This window comes from Somniosus microcephalus, chromosome 4 (assembly GCF_052327205.1).
Source record: "Somniosus microcephalus isolate GS21.2 chromosome 4, FLI_Smic_1.0, whole genome shotgun sequence".
NCBI lineage: Eukaryota > Metazoa > Chordata > Chondrichthyes > Squaliformes > Somniosidae > Somniosus > Somniosus microcephalus.
In genome coordinates, this window is record NC_140990.1 from 14,856,430 (window position 1) to 14,874,509 (window position 18,080).

General features: G+C 49.3%; 1 protein-coding gene across 1 annotated transcript in view; it reads right to left on the minus strand.

The window, feature by feature from the left end:
- Positions 1-12,540: 12,540 nt before the first annotated feature.
- ipo4 (importin 4) overlaps positions 12,541-18,080 on the minus strand; it is a 147,580-nt gene continuing 142,040 nt past the window's right edge. Inside the window, exons 29-31 of the mRNA XM_085984404.1 lie at positions 16,597-16,666; positions 13,888-14,016; positions 12,541-12,942 (exon numbers count right to left, since the gene is read on the minus strand). Of these exons, the coding sequence (XP_085840530.1) occupies positions 13,889-14,016; positions 16,597-16,666 (198 nt within the window). The 3' untranslated portion in view covers positions 12,541-12,942; position 13,888. The remainder of the gene's footprint in view (positions 12,943-13,887; positions 14,017-16,596; positions 16,667-18,080) is intronic.

The following is an 18,080-nucleotide window of genomic DNA, read 5'->3' on the forward strand; positions in this document are numbered from 1 at the left end:
GGGTCGGGACTGTCGGGCCTGGAGAGCGAGCAAGCCCAGGGCCTGAAACCCGAGAAACTCCGAGGTCGGAGAAACTCGGACAAACACCGGGCCGGGCCGGGACTGCACAGCCGAGCCGAGGGGCTGGGACCAGGGCAGAAGCCCGGAGAGAGAGCAAGCCCGGGGCCTGAAACCGAGAAACTCCGGGGTCGGAGAAACTCGGACAAACACCGGGCCGGGACAGCACAGCCGATACGAGAGGCTGGGACCAGGGCAGAAGCCCGGAGAGCGAGCAAGCCCGAGGCCTGAAACCCGAGAAACTCCGGGGTCGGAGAAACTCGGACAAACACCGGGCCGGGACAGCACAGCCGATCCGAGAGGCTGGGACCAGGGCAGAAACAGCCTGAGACCGACGCGAGGAGAGAGAGGAAAACTCCGGGTCCGGAGGAAAAAAGCTTTACCTAGATCTACCTAAATTTAATTAACCTAGAAAAAGAACAACAAACCCGCGAGAAAAAAGGAAAAGAAACCCGAGAGAAACGATAAACAACCCGAACCAGGAACCTGTGAGAGAGAGAGAGAGAAACTTTTAAGAGCAGCTATATCAAAGATGAACCCCTGAAAAACTCTCAATTTTGGACCTAAAAGTGGGATAAGGTGGAACACGACACAAAAAAGAGAAAAAAAGTTATCTGCCTGAGACAAAACAAACGACTACAATGAGCAGGGAAATGAAATATCCTGAGCAATGCACAAAAAATAAAGCAAAGGAAAAACACAAGGACATAACACTAAAAAGTAACCCAGAGGTCCTCTACGTTGACTATACCACACACAAAGGGATTAAGACGAAGAACAACCTCATATTCTACACCGACTCCGTTCCCTCATGGAAGGAGACTTTACAAAAATACTACGCATACGTCTCCAGCGAAGGTATTGGCAGTGGAGGCAGACTGAAAATATGTAAAGATGGAAATCTAGATAAAGATGACCCCCTGCTAACCATAAGCTACTACAACAAAAAAGGAAAGATCATGATACAGGGGAATGTAGAAAATCTGGACTCCTTCGAAAAGGAATTCCCCCAGTTGAAAACTAAGGCAGACACAAATAGGACCAATGGACAGGAGGCAAAAGAGAGTCGAACAGAGGATGATGAGAGCCAAGCGGAGGAAGAAGAGAGTCCAGCAGAGACACACACCTCCCTGACCATCTCCACCCCTCCCACACCTCTCAACGCAAACAAACTGCTGAAAGAGAGTCTGTCCAAACTAGAACTCGAATTCAACGAATACAGAGAAACACAGGCCAAGAACTGGACGGAGGAACTCAAACAGCTGAAAACGGAAAACGAGTCCACCATCCACAAGCTGAGAAAGACCGTAGAGGAACAAAGAAATAAGATCAAAGAACTCCATACCCAGCTAAACAAAACGATGGAGGCCGTAGAAAGGCTCAGCAGGCAACACAAACCTCTTAAGGTCCAAAAAACAACACACACAAGGACAGAGAACCCGTCGGATGCCACCCCACACGAGGACACACCGAAAGCCACAAACCCCACTCCTGCCACACAGCTTATCCCAGAAACCCAGCCAACAACCAGCCCTCAGTCGAGTCCTGCCCAGACTACCGCTACCCAGTCCTCACACACAGGGACACAGAACCCGTCAGATGCCCCCCCACACGAGGACACACCGAAAGCCTCAAACCCTGCTCCTGCCACACAACATATCCCAGAAACCCAACCAACAACCAGCCATCAGTCGAGTCCTGCCCAGACTACTGCTACCCAGTCTGAAAAACCAGCCCCTCAGGCGGTCCTGCTGACCGACTCCAACGGAAAGTTTCTGGACCCCCAGAGGCTGTTCCCAGGTCATCAAGTCCTGAAAAAATGGTGCAGCAACACAGACCATGCAATGAAGATCCTGAACAAAGAATCCCTTGGAAGCCCCAAATGGCTTGTGATCCACACAGGCACAAACGACCTACGCACCCGACAGGAAGGCACTGCTAGGGCGGTGAGCAGGATGGCGGAAAAGGCCAGCAAGGAATTCCCCGAGGCGCGGATCGTGATCTCCACACTACTGCCCAGAAAGGACACCCCAGCCTATATAATCCACAACACCAACAGGGAGATCGACACGAGATGTTCTGTCTTCCCCAACGTCTACCTGGCCCATCATCCAAACATCAACACAAGGGACCTCTATGACGAAATACATCTACTCAAACAGCGGATGTGGGTCTTCGCAAGAAACCTCATAAACACTGCCAAAAGACGCAGCCCTCCCACCCCCTCTACCATTGGGAGCCGTAACCCAAACAGGACCACCAATGTCCCCCACCCCCCTATACAAAACCAACAACAGAACCGTGCTTTTATACCTGACCCAAGACCCCCCTCTAGACCACAGACTGTAGACCAAGAACTGAGAAAGATCATGACGATGATGAACAGCCTGATAGAAAGCCGGAGAGGAATGCACTAAATTATTAATATTGTTATTTATCTTTATCATTATTGTTATCTTATCATTATTATTACTATTATTAGATAGCTATATGTGCATGCCTCATGAAATTTATACTAAATCATCATTTAGCATTACAGAAAATAGTGTTTCCACACTCATCCCACAAAATAGGTCCATTTTATTTCGTTTTTTTTGAACTATATAAATGCGTTCTTTCCACATAAGCTGCTGGAATATCCAGGGTCTCCGCTCCTCAACTTTTGGGATGAAGAGTACAGACCCTGAATTCCTAAAAGCTATAAAAGACATTGATATAATTGTGTTAACAGAAACATGGTGCCAAAAGGACATGCCGACCCACTGTCCTCCAATGTACCATGAAATCATTGTGCCCTCAGTAAAGAACACTAAGACACGCAAGGGCAGAACCTCCGGGGGAATCCTGGTGTGGTATAAAGGAGAACTGAACAAACACATCTCACCGATAAAACAGGGAAAATCACACGTATGGCTAAAATTAGATAAAAATATAGGAATAGCAAAAAACGATGTTTACTTATGTGCGATCTACATACCTCCAATAGAATCGCCATATTTTGAAGAGGAGATATTTGACACTCTCCACATGGAAATCAGCCATTTCCAGGCCCAAGGAAAGGTGCTACTATGTGGGGACCTAAATGCAAGGACCGGATGTGAACCTGACTTCATAGACCCACAGGGCAACAACCATGTGTTTGGCCAGACCCCTCTATATGTCACACCAGCCATCGCAAACCGGAACAACCTCGATTGTGAAATAAATAAAAGCGGTAGGGAGGTAGTGCAACTCTGCCGAGCCTTAGGCCTGTACATAGTTAACGGTAGGTTCAGAGGGGACTCCTTAGGGAGACTCACATATTCCTCAACTCTTGGGTCTAGTGTGGTGGATTATACAATCACTGACCTGGACCCCTGCGATATCAACGCATTCACTGTCAGGCAGCAATCCCCCCTCTCAGACCATAACCAAATAAATGTGTACCTTAAACTTTCTGCCCAAACTACAGACACAAAAAAGGAACCCAGTAAGCTACATAAAATAAACCAGACATACAGATGGGCCCCAGACAGTGGAGATAAATTCATCACAGCACTAAATTCACCTGATCTCACAAGTAAAATTTCTAAATTTAAAGAAAATCTATATGAGATCACCAGAGATGGTGTAAACATGGCCATAGAGGATATAAATATGATCTTCCATGAGGCAGCTGTAAAAGCCGACCTCGTGAAACAGAAGAGGAAGCGTCACAAAAGACAAAATAAAAATAAGAAATGGTTTGACCACGAATGCAAAAATGCCATTGAAAAACATATACACCAAACAAAAAATGGGAAAATATTCGCCTGTTTCATCGACTTCAAGAAAGCCTTTGACTCTATATGGCACGAAGGGCTCTATTATAAACTTCTTCAGTGTGGAATAGGGGACAAAGTCTATGACCTTATTAAATCAATGTATCTGAAAAACAAATGCGGGGTCAAAATTGGAGACAAACGCACCGATTTCTTCACCCAGAGAAGAGGCGTCCGGCAGGGCTGCAATTTGAGCCCGACCCTGTTCAACATATACATAAATGAATTAGCAGACATGCTGGAGCAAAGCGAGTCACCAGGTCTCCATCTCCTTGATGGAGAAGTGAAATCCCTGTTCTATGCGGACGACCTGGTTCTGCTGTCCCCCACAGAACAGGGATTACAGCAACAACTAGACCTACTCGACAAATACTGCCAAAATTGGGCTCTAACAGTAAATCTAAAGAAAACCAACATCATGATTTTTCAAAAAAGGCCCAGATGTCAGGAAACCAAATACCAGTTTACCCTCAGTGATACCACTATAGGACACACTATGAGCTACACCTACCTTGGTCTAACTATTACAGCATCAGGGAGCTTCAGCATAGCAGTGAATGCACTAAAAGAAAAAGCCCGAAGAGCCCTATATGCAATAAAAAGAAAATTCTACAACATCCAAATCCCAATCAAAATCTGGCTCAAAATATTTGACAGCATAATCCTGCCCATTGCACTGTACGGTAGTGAAGTATGGGGCCCGCTAAATCACCAAAGCTACACTAAATGGGAAAAACACACAATAGAAGCCCTACATGCAGAATTCTGCCGAAGCATCCTTCGCACCCAAAGAAAAACGCCAACAAATGCATGCAGAGCCGAACTAGGCAGATACCCACTGATAATAAACATCCAAAAACGAGCACTAAACTTCCTAAATCACCTCAAATCTAGCTCCCCAGACACCCTTCATTTCAAAGCCTTTCAGACCCAAGAGCTAAACCCAGAAAAGAGTCCCCTGAGTCAGCTGCTACTGAAACTAAGTACTCAGCCGGACCCTGACCAGCCCCAGACCAACACAGCCGTCCAAACACCAATCCGAGTGAACCAAATCATTAAACAATGCAAAGAAGCCTACCTGGAACATTGGAACAAAATAACCGAAAGCCAAAGCAGATTAGAATGTTACCGGGCCCTAAAAAGAGAATATAAACTGGCAGACTACCTCACGACCATCAGAGACACAAAACAGAGACAGACCCTCACCAGGTACAGACTAAGCGACCACCAACTGGAAATTGAAAAAGGCAGATACAAGAAATCCTGGCAGCCTAGAGAGAATAGAATATGCGATCAATGTCTGGCCGGCGAGGTTGAAACAGAAATGCATTTCCTCCTAAAATGCGAAAAATTCAACACATCAAGAAACATATTATTCAACAAGCTAAGCCAAACAACCCCAGATTTCAAGGAACTGGATGACCTGTCAAAATTGAGATTAGTCCTGGGAGAAGGAGACAGACCATACCTTGGGGCCAAATATGTAACAACATGTCACAACCTGAGGACTGTTTAAAAGTAAGACTGTTTAAAATTAATATTGAACGTACCAAATGAAGTAGAAAGACTGTTTAAAATTAATATTGTTTAAAAGTAATATTGTATGTACCCAACAAATGTCAAATCGATTGACACCTACAGAATGTTGGAAAACTGTACCTTTTTGCTATGTAAGCTTTGGCAATATGGTTCTCTGTAAACTTTCATGCCAATAAAGCATTTGAATTGAATTGAATTGAATTGAATTGAATTGAGAAGCGGGGAGAGAGAGAGAGAGAAGCGGGGAGGGAGAGAGAGAGAGAAGCGGGGAGAGAGAGAGAGAGAGAGAGAGAGAAGCGGGGAGAGAGAGAGAAGCGGGGAGAGAGAGAGAGAGAGAGAGAAGCGGGGAGAGAGAGAAGCGGGGAGAGAGAGAGAGAGAGAGAGAAGCGGGGAAGAGAGAGAAGCGGGGAGAGAGAGAAGCGGGGAGAGAGAGAGAGAGAGAGAGAGAGAGAGAGAGAAGCGGGGAGAGAGAGAGAAGCGGGGAGAGAGAGAGAGAGAGGCGGGGAGAGAGAGAGAGAGAGAGAGAGAGAGGCGGGAGAGAGAGAGAAGCGGGGAGAGAGAGAGAGAGAGAAGCGGAGAGAGAGAGAGAGAGAAGCGGGGGGAGAGAGAGAGAGAGAGAGAGAGAAGCGGGGAGAGAGAGAGAGAGCTGCCCCCCTCTTTTCCTTACCCCGCTCTACTACAGATCTCTAATCACAAACCATGTCCATTTGAAGCAGGCCTGCGTAGCCATGGCAACGGGCCTTGTTGCTTGCTGCATACAGAGGAGGCAGAGAGAAGGCTGCTTGTGCTTGTGAACGGAAGAGAAGTGGGGAGGAAGTGGGGCAGAGGGGTTGCGGAGTAGGACCAGGGTGAATGAAAACACCAGAAGGGTTGTGGGTTCGAGCCCCCCTCCCCACCCCAAACCCAATTTGTGCATAGTAAGATCCCAGAGTTTTAAAATGGCGGGCCGGGAGGCTCTGAGCTGTGGGACAGCGAGCAGTTAACGGGTTTAAAAGCGCTCCAGCAACAACGAGTAGGCGGGTCAGAGGCGGAAGCCTCTACCTCTCCACCACACTCCTCCCCACCGCCCCCCCCGCCCCCTGGGGACGGAGCAGAGATGATCCATCGCCTAGGCAACGCGGTCTGGCAGACATCTAATTGAAAAAAAAACGCACGAGCACCCTGGCTGGTGTGAAGCAAAAAAAAACAATAGAGTTTGATGAGATATTAATCTGCGAAGCACCGAAACGCTCGATTACATCTCTCTGGCTCTGCAGTCCTGGCTTTAACCCTCCGCGAGCTGCACGCGCACAAAAACAAGACGACCGTTTGTTTTTGATGAGCAAGAGGAGGCAGCGCTAACCCCTCTTTATCCCAGAGTGAGGAGGTCGTGGGGTCCACAGACTCGAGCCCCATAATCCAGGGCCGACTCTCCCCTGGTGCCAGAAACTGTGGGAGCGCCGCGCTGTCGGAGGGGCAGTACTGAGGGAGCGCCGCGCTGTCGGAGGGGCAGTACTGAGGGAGCGCCGCGCTGTCGGAGGGGCAGTACTGAGGGAGCGCCGCGCTGTCGGAGGGGCAGTACTGAGGGAGCGCCGCGCTGTCGGAGGGGCAGTACTGAGGGAGCGCCGCGCTGTCGGAGGGGCAGTACTGAGGGAGCGCCGCGCTGTCGGAGGGGCAGTATTGAGGGAGCGCCGCGCTGTCGGAGGGGCAGTACTGAGGGAGCGCCGCGCTGTCGGAGGGGCAGTACTGAGGCAGCGCCGCGCTGTCGGAGGGGCAGTACTGAGGCAGCGCCGCACTGTCGGAGGGGCAGTACAGAGGGAGCGCCGCACTGTCGGAGGGGCAGTACAGAGGGAGCGCCGCACTGTCGGAGGGGCAGTACTGAGGGAGTGCTGCACTGTTGGAGGTGTCGTCTTTCGGACTGAGATGTTAAAATCAAGGGCCCTGTCTGTCCTCTCAGGTAGATGTACAAGATCCCACAGCCACTATTATTGGATGAAGAGCAGGGAGTGGTGGTGGCAGGGGTGACCTCCCCCCAGTGTCCTGGGGCCAATATGTATCCCTCAACCAACACTAAAAAACAGATGATCTGGTCATAATCACATTGCTGTTTGCGGGATCTTGCTGTGCGTAAATTGGCTGCAGAGTTTCCCTACATGGATGGATGGGATAACGTTACATATACAAAATGTACGAGCCTCTGGATCGGCAGCTTCTGTGCAACAACTTGCATTTATACAGCGCCTTTAACGTACTAACAACGTCCCAAGATACTTCACAGGCGCCTCACTGCATAGAGCAGCTGGTCTTTATTGGTAAGAATTACCTTCGACCGCCCCCCCCCCCATCCCATGACACTGTTTGAGACACAGTATGGTCAGACTCGCTGCAGCAGTGACACGGTAAAGTAGGTTTGTATTGCCATCTAGTGGCACAGTATTGTATTGCCATCTTGCGTCTGCGTTCACTCGGAGGTCGAACTCCAAACCATCATAAATACCTTCACCTAAGCATACGAGAGCATGGGCCTTACACTAAACATCCGTAAGACAAAGGTCCTCTACCAACTTGCCCCCCGCCACACAGTGCTGCCGCCCCCCCCCGATTATCAAAATCCACGACAAGGCCTTGGACAATGTGGACCACTTTTCATACCTTGGGAGCCTACTGTCAACAAGGGCAGACGTCGACGACGAAGTCCAACACCGCCTTCAGTGTGCCAGTGCAGCCTTCGGTCGCCTGAGGAAGAGAGTGTTTGAAGACCAGGACCTCAAACCGGCACTAAGCTCATGGTCTACAGAGCAGCAGTGATACCCGCCCTGCTGTATGCCTCAGAGACATGGACCATGTACAGCAGGCACCTCAAAGCACAGGAGAGGTACCACCAGCGCTGCCTCCGCAAGATCCTGCAAATCCATTGGCAGGATAGGCGCACCAACGTCAGTGTTCTTGCTCAGGCCAACATCCCCAGCATCGAAGCTTTGACCATGCTCAATCAGCTCCGATGGACGGGTCGCATTGTCCGCATGCCCGATACGAGACTCCCAAAACAAGCGCTCTATTCGGAGCTCCGGCACAGCAAGAGAGCCCCAGGTGGGCAGAGGAAACGCTTCAAGGACACCCTCAAAGCCTCCTTGGAAAAGTGTAACATCCCCACCGACACCTGGGAATCCCTGGCCCAAGACCGCACAAAGTGGAGGAGAGGCATCCGGGAAGGCGCCGAACACCTCGAGTCTCTTCGCTGGGAGCAAGCGGAAGCCAAGCGCAGGCAGCGCAAGGAGCGCACGTCAACCCAAGCACCCCACCCACCCGCCCCTTCAACCACCGTCTGCCCCACCTGTGACAGAGACTGCAGGTCCCGCATTGGACTCATCAGTCACCTGAGAACTCATTTTTAATGTGGAAGCAAGTCATCCTCGGTTCCGAGGCACTGCCTCAGAGATTGGGTCTGCAACTGCACACACACAGATAGACAGACCGACCGGGAGGCGCGCACACAGACCGACCGGGAGGCGCGCACACAGACCGACCGGGAGGCGCGCACACAGACCGACCGGGAGGCGCGCACACAGACCGACCGGGAGGCGCGCACACAGACCGACCGGGAGGCGCGCACACAGACCGACCGGGAGGCGCGCACACAGACCGACCGGGAGGCGCGCACACAGACCGACCGGGAGGCGCGCACACAGACCGACCGGGAGGCGCGCACACAGACCGACCGGGAGGCGCGCACACAGACCGACCGGGAGGCGCGCACACAGACCGACCGGGAGGCGCGCACACAGACCGACCGGGAGGCGCGCACACAGACCGACCGGGAGGCGCGCACACAGACCGACCGGGAGGCGCGCACACAGACCGACCGGGAGGCGCGCACACAGACCGACCGGGAGGCGCGCACACAGACCGACCGGGAGGCGCGCACACAGACCGACCGGGAGGCGCGCACACAGACCGACCGGGAGGCGCGCACACAGACCGACCGGGAGGCGCGCACACAGACCGACCGGGAGGCGCGCACACAGACCGACCGGGAGGCGCGCACACAGACCGACCGGGAGGCGCGCACACAGACCGACCGGGAGGCGCGCACACAGACCGACCGGGAGGCGCGCACACAGACCGACCGGGAGGCGCGCACACAGACCGACCGGGAGGCGCGCACACAGACCGACCGGGAGGCGCGCACACAGACCGACCGGGAGGCGCGCACACAGACCGACCGGGAGGCGCGCACACAGACCGACCGGGAGGCGCGCACACAGACCGACCGGGAGGCGCGCACACAGACCGACCGGGAGGCGCGCACACAGACCGACCGGGAGGCGCGCACACAGACCGACCGGGAGGCGCGCACACAGACCGACCGGGAGGCGCGCACACAGACCGACCGGGAGGCGCGCACACAGACCGACCGGGAGGCGCGCACACAGACCGACCGGGAGGCGCGCACACAGACCGACCGGGAGGCGCGCACACAGACCGACCGGGAGGCGCGCACACAGACCGACCGGGAGGCGCGCACACAGACCGACCGGGAGGCGCGCACACAGACCGACCGGGAGGCGCGCACACAGACCGACCGGGAGGCACGCACACAGACCGACCGGGACACACACAGATAAGCACAGGCAGACATACACACACAGATAGATAGACAGAGACAGACAGACACACAGACACGGATAGGCACAGGCAGACACCTTGATAGACACACAGACACAGAGATAGACACACAGGCAGACCGGGACACACACACAGCCAGACCGGGACACACAGATAAGCACAGGCAGACACACACACACACATAGACAGACACACAGATAAGACACAGGCAGAGACACACAGATAAGACACAGGCAGAGACACACACAGATAGACACAGGCAGACATACACACACAGATAGATAGACAGACAGATAAGACACACAGACACGGATAGGCACAGGCAGACACATTGATAGACACACAGACACAGAGATAGACACACACGCAGATAGACCACACACAGATAGACACACACACAGGCAGACAGACACACAGGCAGACAGACACACAGACACAGATAGGCACACATACAGATCGACACACACAGATAGACACAGGCACACACACACACACAAACAGAGACAGACACACACAAGGACAGGCACAGAGAGACAGACACACACAGACACCCACACTCTCACAGATAGACAGACATGCAGATACACAGACACATACAGATGGAAAAACAAACAGACACAATTATAGAAACACACAGACAGACATACACACACACACACACTCACAGACAGACGGAGACACAGACAGGCTGGACGGTCAATAACCAGAGGGCACAATTTTAAGGTGATTGGCAAAAGAACCACAGGCGACATGAGGAAAAGGTTTTTACATAAACATAGAAAACAGGAGCAGGAGTAAGCCATTCGGCCCCTCGAGCCTGCTCCGCCATTCAATGAGATCATGGCTGATCATCCAAATTCAGTACCCTGTTCCTGCCTTCTCTCCATATCCCTTGATCCCTTCAGCCTTAAGAAATATATCCAACTCCTTCTTGAATATATTTAATGAATTGGCCTCTACTGCCTTCTTTGGCAGAGAATTCCACAGGTTCACCACTCTCTGGTGAAGAAATTCCTCCTCATCTCTGTCCTAAATGGCTTACCCCTTATCCTTAGACTGTGACCCCTGGTTCTGGACTCCCTGACCATCGGGAACATCCTTCCAGCATCTAGTCTGTCTAGTCCTGTTAGAATTTTATAAGTTTCGATGAGATCCCCTCTCATTCTTCTAAACTCCAGCGAGTACAAGCCCAATCGACCCAATCTCTCCTCACACGTCATTCCTGCCATCCCAGGTATCAGTCTGGTGAATCTTCGCTGCACTCTCTCCATGGCAAGAACATCCTTCCTCAGATAAGGCGACCAAAACGGCACACAATACTCAAGGTGTGGTCTCACCAAGGCCCTGTACAACTGCAGCAAGACATCCTTGTTCCTGAACTCGAATCCTCTCGCTACGAAGGCCAACATACCATTTGCCTTCTTAACCGCCTGCTGCACCTGTATGCTTACCTTCAGCGACTGGTGCACAAGGACGCCCCGGTCTCGTTGCACTTCCCCTTCTCCCAATCTATTGCCATTTAGATAATAATCTGCCTTCCAGTTTTTGACGCCAAAGTGGATAACCTCGCATTTATCCACGTTATATTGCATCTGCCCAATCACCAAACCTGTCCAAATCATAGTGGAGTTTCTCGGCATCCTCCTCACAGCACACACGCCCACCCAGCTTTGTGTCGTCTGCAAACTTGGAGATATTACATCTAGTTCCCTCGTCCAGATCATTAATATATATTGTGAATAGCTGGGGTCCAAGGACCGATCCCTGCAGTACCCCACTAGTCACTGCCTGCCACTCGGTAAAAGACCCGTTTATTCCAACTCTTTGCTTTCTGTCTGCCAACCAGTTCTCTATCCAAGTCAATACCTTGCCCCCAATCCCATGTGCCTTAATTTTACACGCTAATCTCTTATGTGGGACCTTTTTGAAGCAGCGAGTAGTTAGGATTTGAAATACACTGCCTGAAAGCGTGATGGATACAGATTCAATAGTAGCCTTCAAAAGGGAATGGGATAGATACTTGAAGGAGAAAAAATTGCAGGGATATGGGGAAAGAGCGGGACTAATTGGACTGGCTCTTCAAAAGAGCCGACACAGACGCGATGGGCCAAATGGCCTCCTTTTGTGCCATTATTCAATAATTCTAGTATACACACACATACACACAGAAACAGACCCTGCTGGTGCTGTGACTCCCTCCCTTAGTCTCTGCTGGCGCTGGTGAGAGACAGAGAGGGAGAGAGACAGCACAGACACAGTGACAGAGAGACGGAGAGAGAGACAGAGAGCTATGGAGAGAGAAAAAGAGAGAAGAGACAAAGAAAGTGAGAGAGAGAGAGAGAGAGAGAGAGAATGAATAGAGGCAGAGAGAGAGAGAAATGTTAATGAGTGAAGTTGACGGCAGATTCGGTGGCTCAGGCTATTTTGAGTTTGTCCAAGAGGCCCATGACCTTTTGTGTGGGGATCAGAAGGGTCAGTAAAAGAGTACTAGGCAGGGCTTTGATCAACATCATAACAGAAAACACTCCAGAGCCAACAGAACCTTCTTTTGTTGGCTTTTATTAATTTCAACTCAAGAATATCTTCACAAACCACAAAAAATTTCATTCCACAAAATCGGTCTCGAAACACTCCCTTCCTTGGTAGGAAAACACAATAAATTGCCCCTTGTTAGCAACAGGGGTCAAAAAAAACACACAACCAAGAAACTGTGGCAACGTGTTCCTCGGAACTGTTAAAAGTCTGTTCAAAACCTCCCCGAAAGGAGCATTAACCATTTTGCTTCATACTTTCCACGCGGAGACACGCTCAGGGAGCTCCAAACAGTGACGCTCCCAGTCACTGCCCATCACAGTGGATTTTTCCGTGACTTCGTAGTGTGTCTGACTGCAGAGAAATACTGGGTATGTTGGGTCTTTAAGTCAATCGCAACAAGTGTGAACTAGAGAGAGGAGAGAGAGAAAACATCAGGTTACAGAGTGTACAGCACAGAAACAGACCATTCGGCCCAAATGGTGTCAGCCGCGGCTCCGTGGCAGCACCCTCGCCCGAGTCAGAAGATGGTGCAAGCACATAATGCAGGGCAGAAACACCCCTGGTGCCAGAAACTGAGGATTTGCTGCACTGTCAGAGGGTCAGTACCGAGGGAGTGTTGCACGGTCGGAGGGTCAGAACCGAGGGAGCGTTGCACGGTCGGAGGGTCAGTACTGAGGGAGCGCTGCACTGTCGGAGGGTCAGTACTGAGGGAGTGCCGCACTGTCGGAGGGTCAGTACTGAGGGAGCGCTGCACTGTCAGAGGGTCAGTACTGAGGGAGTGTTGCACTGTCGGAGGGTCAGTACTGAGGGAGTGTTGCACTGTCGGAGGGTCAGTACCGAGGATGTGCTGCACTGTCGGAGGTGCAGTACTGAGGGAGCGCTGCACTGTCGGAGGTGCAGTACCAAGGGAGCGCTGCACTGTCGGAGGGGCAGTACTGAAGGAGCGCTGCACTGTTGGAGGGTCAGTACTGAGGAGGTGCTGCACTGTCGGAGGGGCAGTACTGAGGGAGCGCCGCACTGTCGGAGGGGCAGTACTGAGGGAGTGCCACAATGTCGGAGGGACAATACTGAGGGAGCGCAGCACTGTCGGAGGATCAGTACTGATGATATGCTGCGCTGTCGGATCGCTGCACTGTCAGAGGGTCAGTACTGAGAGCACCTGAATCTGTCAGAGGGAGGAGATATTTACTTAATAGGAAAGACCCAACCATCCCCCAACACAGAGAGGAGACCTTCACTGACCCTGTCTAAACAGGATTTGACCCCAGGTCCCAGACTCGAGGACCTATCTATGGGAACTTGGAGCCAATATTCCAAACTTTATACTTATAAAACTTTAATAGCTTCATACCTCAGGAGGACACCACAGCAGAGAGTTTCTGGGCAGCTTCTTGAGGAATTGCCATCAGGGCAGACTGGAATTCCTGGGGGAATCGCTGTGGGATATCCTTCAACATCATCACCAAGGCATTCTGGCTTTCTGTATTAAATACAGGAGATCTTTTAACACTTATTGCTGCATGGGTACATGACAGTGCATGACTACTGGACATGATGGTACACAAGAGACCATTACTGAGGTACAAGTTGGTATGTGAGAGTGTATTACTGAGGTACAAGTTGGTATATGAGAGTGTATTACTGAGGTACAAGTTGGTATGTGAGAGTGTATTACTGAGGTACAAGTTGGTATGTGAGAGTGTATTACTGAGGTACAAGTTGGTATGTGAGAGTGTATTACTGAGGTACAAGTTGGTATGTGAGAGTGTATTACTGAGGTACAAGTTGGTATGTGAGAGTGTATTACTGAGGTACAAGTTGGTATGTGAGAGTGTATTATTGAGGTACAAGTTGGTCTGTGAGAGTGTATTACTGAGGTACAAGTTGGTATGTGAGAGCGTATTACTGAGGGACAAGTTGGTATATGAGAGTGTATTACTGAGGTACAAGTTGGTCTGTGAGAGTGTATTACTGAGGTACAAGTTGGTATGTGAGAGTGTATTACAGAGGTACAAGTTGGTATCGGAGAGTGTATTACTGGAGGTACAAGTTGGTATAGGAGAGTGTATTACTGAGGTACAAGTTGGTATATGAGAGTGTATTACCGAGGTACAAGTTGGTATATGAGTGTATTACTGAGGTACAAGTTGGTATATGAGAGTGTATTACTGAGGTACAAGTTGGTATATGAGAGTGTATTACTGAGGTACAAGTTGGTATATGAGAGTGTATTACTGAGGTACAAGTTGGTCTGTGAAAGTGTATTACTGAGGTACAAGTTGGTATGTGAGCGTGTATTACTGAGGTACAAGTTGGTATATGAGAGTGTATTACTGAGGTACAAGTTGGTATGTGAGAGTGTATTACTGAGGTACAAGTTGGTATGTGAGAGTGTGTTACTGAGGTACAAGTTGGTATATGAGAGTGTATTACAGGAGGTACAAGTTGGTATGTGAGAGTGTATTACTGAGGTACAAGTTGGTATATGAGAGTATTACTGAGGTACAAGTTGGTCTGTGAGAGTGTATTACTGAGGTACAAGTTGGTCTGTGAAAGTGTATTACTGAGGTACAAGTTGGTATGTGAGAGTGTATTGCTGAGGTACAAGTTGGTATGTGAGAGTGTATTACTGAGGTACAAGTTGGGATATGAGTGTGTATTACTGAGGTGCAAGTTAGTATGTGAGAGTGTATTACTGAGGTACAATTGGTCTGAGAGAGTATATTATTGAGGTATATGTTGATGGGCTCGAGGGGCCGAATGGCCTATTCCTGCTCCTATCTTCTGTGTTTTTGTGATCTGTGAGAGTGTGTTACTGAGGTACAAGTTGGTATATGAGAGTGTATTACAGGAGGTACAAGTTGGTATGTGAGAGTGTATTACTGAGGTACAAGTTGGTATGTGAGAGTGTATTACTGAGGTACAAGTTGGTCTGTGAGAGTGTATTACTGAGGTACAAGTTGGTATGTGAGAGTGTATTACTGAGGTACAAGTTGGTATATGAGAGTGTATTACTGAGGTACAAGTTGGTATACGAGAGTGTATTACTGAGGTACAAGTTGGTATGTGAGAGTGTATTACTGAGGTACAAGTTGGTATGTGAGAGTGTATTACTGAGGTACAAGTTGGTCTGTGAGAGTGTATTACTGAGGTACAAGTTGGTATATGAGAGTGTATTACTGAGGTACAAGTTGGTATGTGAGAGTGTATTACAGATGTACAAGTTGGTATGTGAGAGTGTATTACTGAGGTACAAGTTGGTCTGTGAGAGTGTATTACTGAGGTACAAGTTGGTATATGAGAGTGTATTACTGAGGTACAAGTTGGTATGTGAGAGTGTATTACAGATGTACAAGTTGGTATGTGAGAGTGTATTACTGAGGTACAAGTTGGTATGTGAGAGCGTATTACTGAGGTACAAGTTGGTATATGAGAGTGTATTACTGAGGTACAAGTTGGTCTGTGAGAGTGTATTACTGAGGTACAAGTTGGTATGTGAGAGTGTATTACTGAGGTACAAGTTGGTATGTGAGAGTGTATTACAGAGGTACAAGTTGGTCTGTGAGAGTGTATTACAGAGGTACAAGTTGGTATAGGAGAGTGTATTACTGGAGGTACAAGTTGGTATAGGAGTGTGTATTACTGAGGTACAAGTTGGTATATGAGAGTGTATTACAGGAGGTACAAGTTGGTATAGGAGAGTGTATTACTGAGGTACAAGTTGGTATATGAGAGTGTATTACCGAGGTACAAGTTGGTATGTGAGAGTGTATTACTGAGGTACAAGTTGGTATATGAGAGTGTATTACTGAGGTACAAGTTGGTATATGAGTGTATTACTGAGGTACAAGTTGGTATATGAGAATGTATTACTGAGGTACAAGTTGGTATGTGAGAGTGTATTACTGAGGTACAAGTTGGTATATGAGAGTGTATTACTGAGGTACATGGTGGACACATGAGCTCATTACAGCCTACAGTACATCAGTATGATAGGCAAGTGGCATATTTTCAGCCACTTAAAGGGCATAAACCTTATTAAGAAGCGAATCACACTTACCTTCTTTGACCTGTTCTGTTCCGATCACTTCACCAAAAATAGCCAGCAATTGTTGCAAATGTCGAATAACCTGCAAATCAGAAAGATTAATAAGCAGATTTAGTGGAATAAAGATGGAGTGCTTTCAACCAAGAGCCATGTTCTCCTTCATCACCCTCCATTTTATGTTACAAATTGGTAGTTGTGAATCGGAAACGCAATGCTTCAAACGGACACAACAGCCGAGACATCCTATTAGTGTGTACTGATGGGTGTTTACACTGCAGTCTATAGACACTATTACACCGTGTACTGATGGGTGTTTACACTGCAGTCTATAGACCCTATTACACCGTGTACTGATGGGTGTTTACACTGCAGTCTATAGACCCTATTACACCGTGTACTGATGGGTGTTTACACTGCAGTCTATAGACCCTATTACACCGTGTACTGATGGGTGTTTACACTGCAGTCTATAGACCCTATTACACCGTGTACTGATGGGTGTTTACACTGCAGTCTATAGACCCTATTACACTGTGTACTGATGGGTGTTTACACTGCAGTCTATAGACCCTATTACACCTTGTACTGATGGGTGTTTACACTGCAGTCTATAGACCCTATTACACCGTGTACTGATGGGTGTTTACACTGCAGTCTATAGACCCTATTACACCGTGTACTGATGGGTGTTTACACTGCAGTCTATAGACCCTATTACACCGTGTACTGATGGGTGTTTACACTGCAGCCTATAGACCCTATTACACCGTGTACTGATGGGTGTTTACACTGCAGCCTATAGACCCTATTACACCGTGTACTGATGGGTGTTTACACTGCAGCCTATAGACCCTATTACACCGTGTACTGATGGGTGTTTACACTGCAGTCTATAGACCCTATTACACTGTGTACTGATGGATGTTTACACTGCAGTCTATAGACCCTATTACACCCCTTATCCTTAGACTGTGACCCCTGGTTCTGGACTCCCCCGCCATCGGGAACATCCTTCCTGCATCTAGTCTGTCTAGTCCTGTTAGAATTTTATAAGTTTCAATGAGATATCCTCTCATTCTTCTAAACTCCAGCGAGTATAAGCCCAATCGACCCAATCTCTCCTTGTACGTCATTCCTGCCATCCCAGGTATCAGTCTAGTGAATCTTCACTGCACTCCCTCCATGGCAAGAACATCCTTCCTCAGATAACGTGACCAAAACTGCACACAATACTCCAGGTGTGGTCTCACCAAGGCCCTGTACAACTGCAGCAAGACATCCTTGTTCCTGTACTCAAACCCTCTCACTACAAAGGCCAACATACCATTTGCCTTCTTAACCGCCTGCTGCACCTACATGCTTACCTTCAGCGACTGGTGCACAAGGACACTCAGGTCTCGTTTCACTTCCCCTTCTCCCAATCTATTGCCGTTTAGATAATAATCTGCCTTCCTGTTTTTGCCACCAAAGTGGATAACCTCGCATTTATCCACATT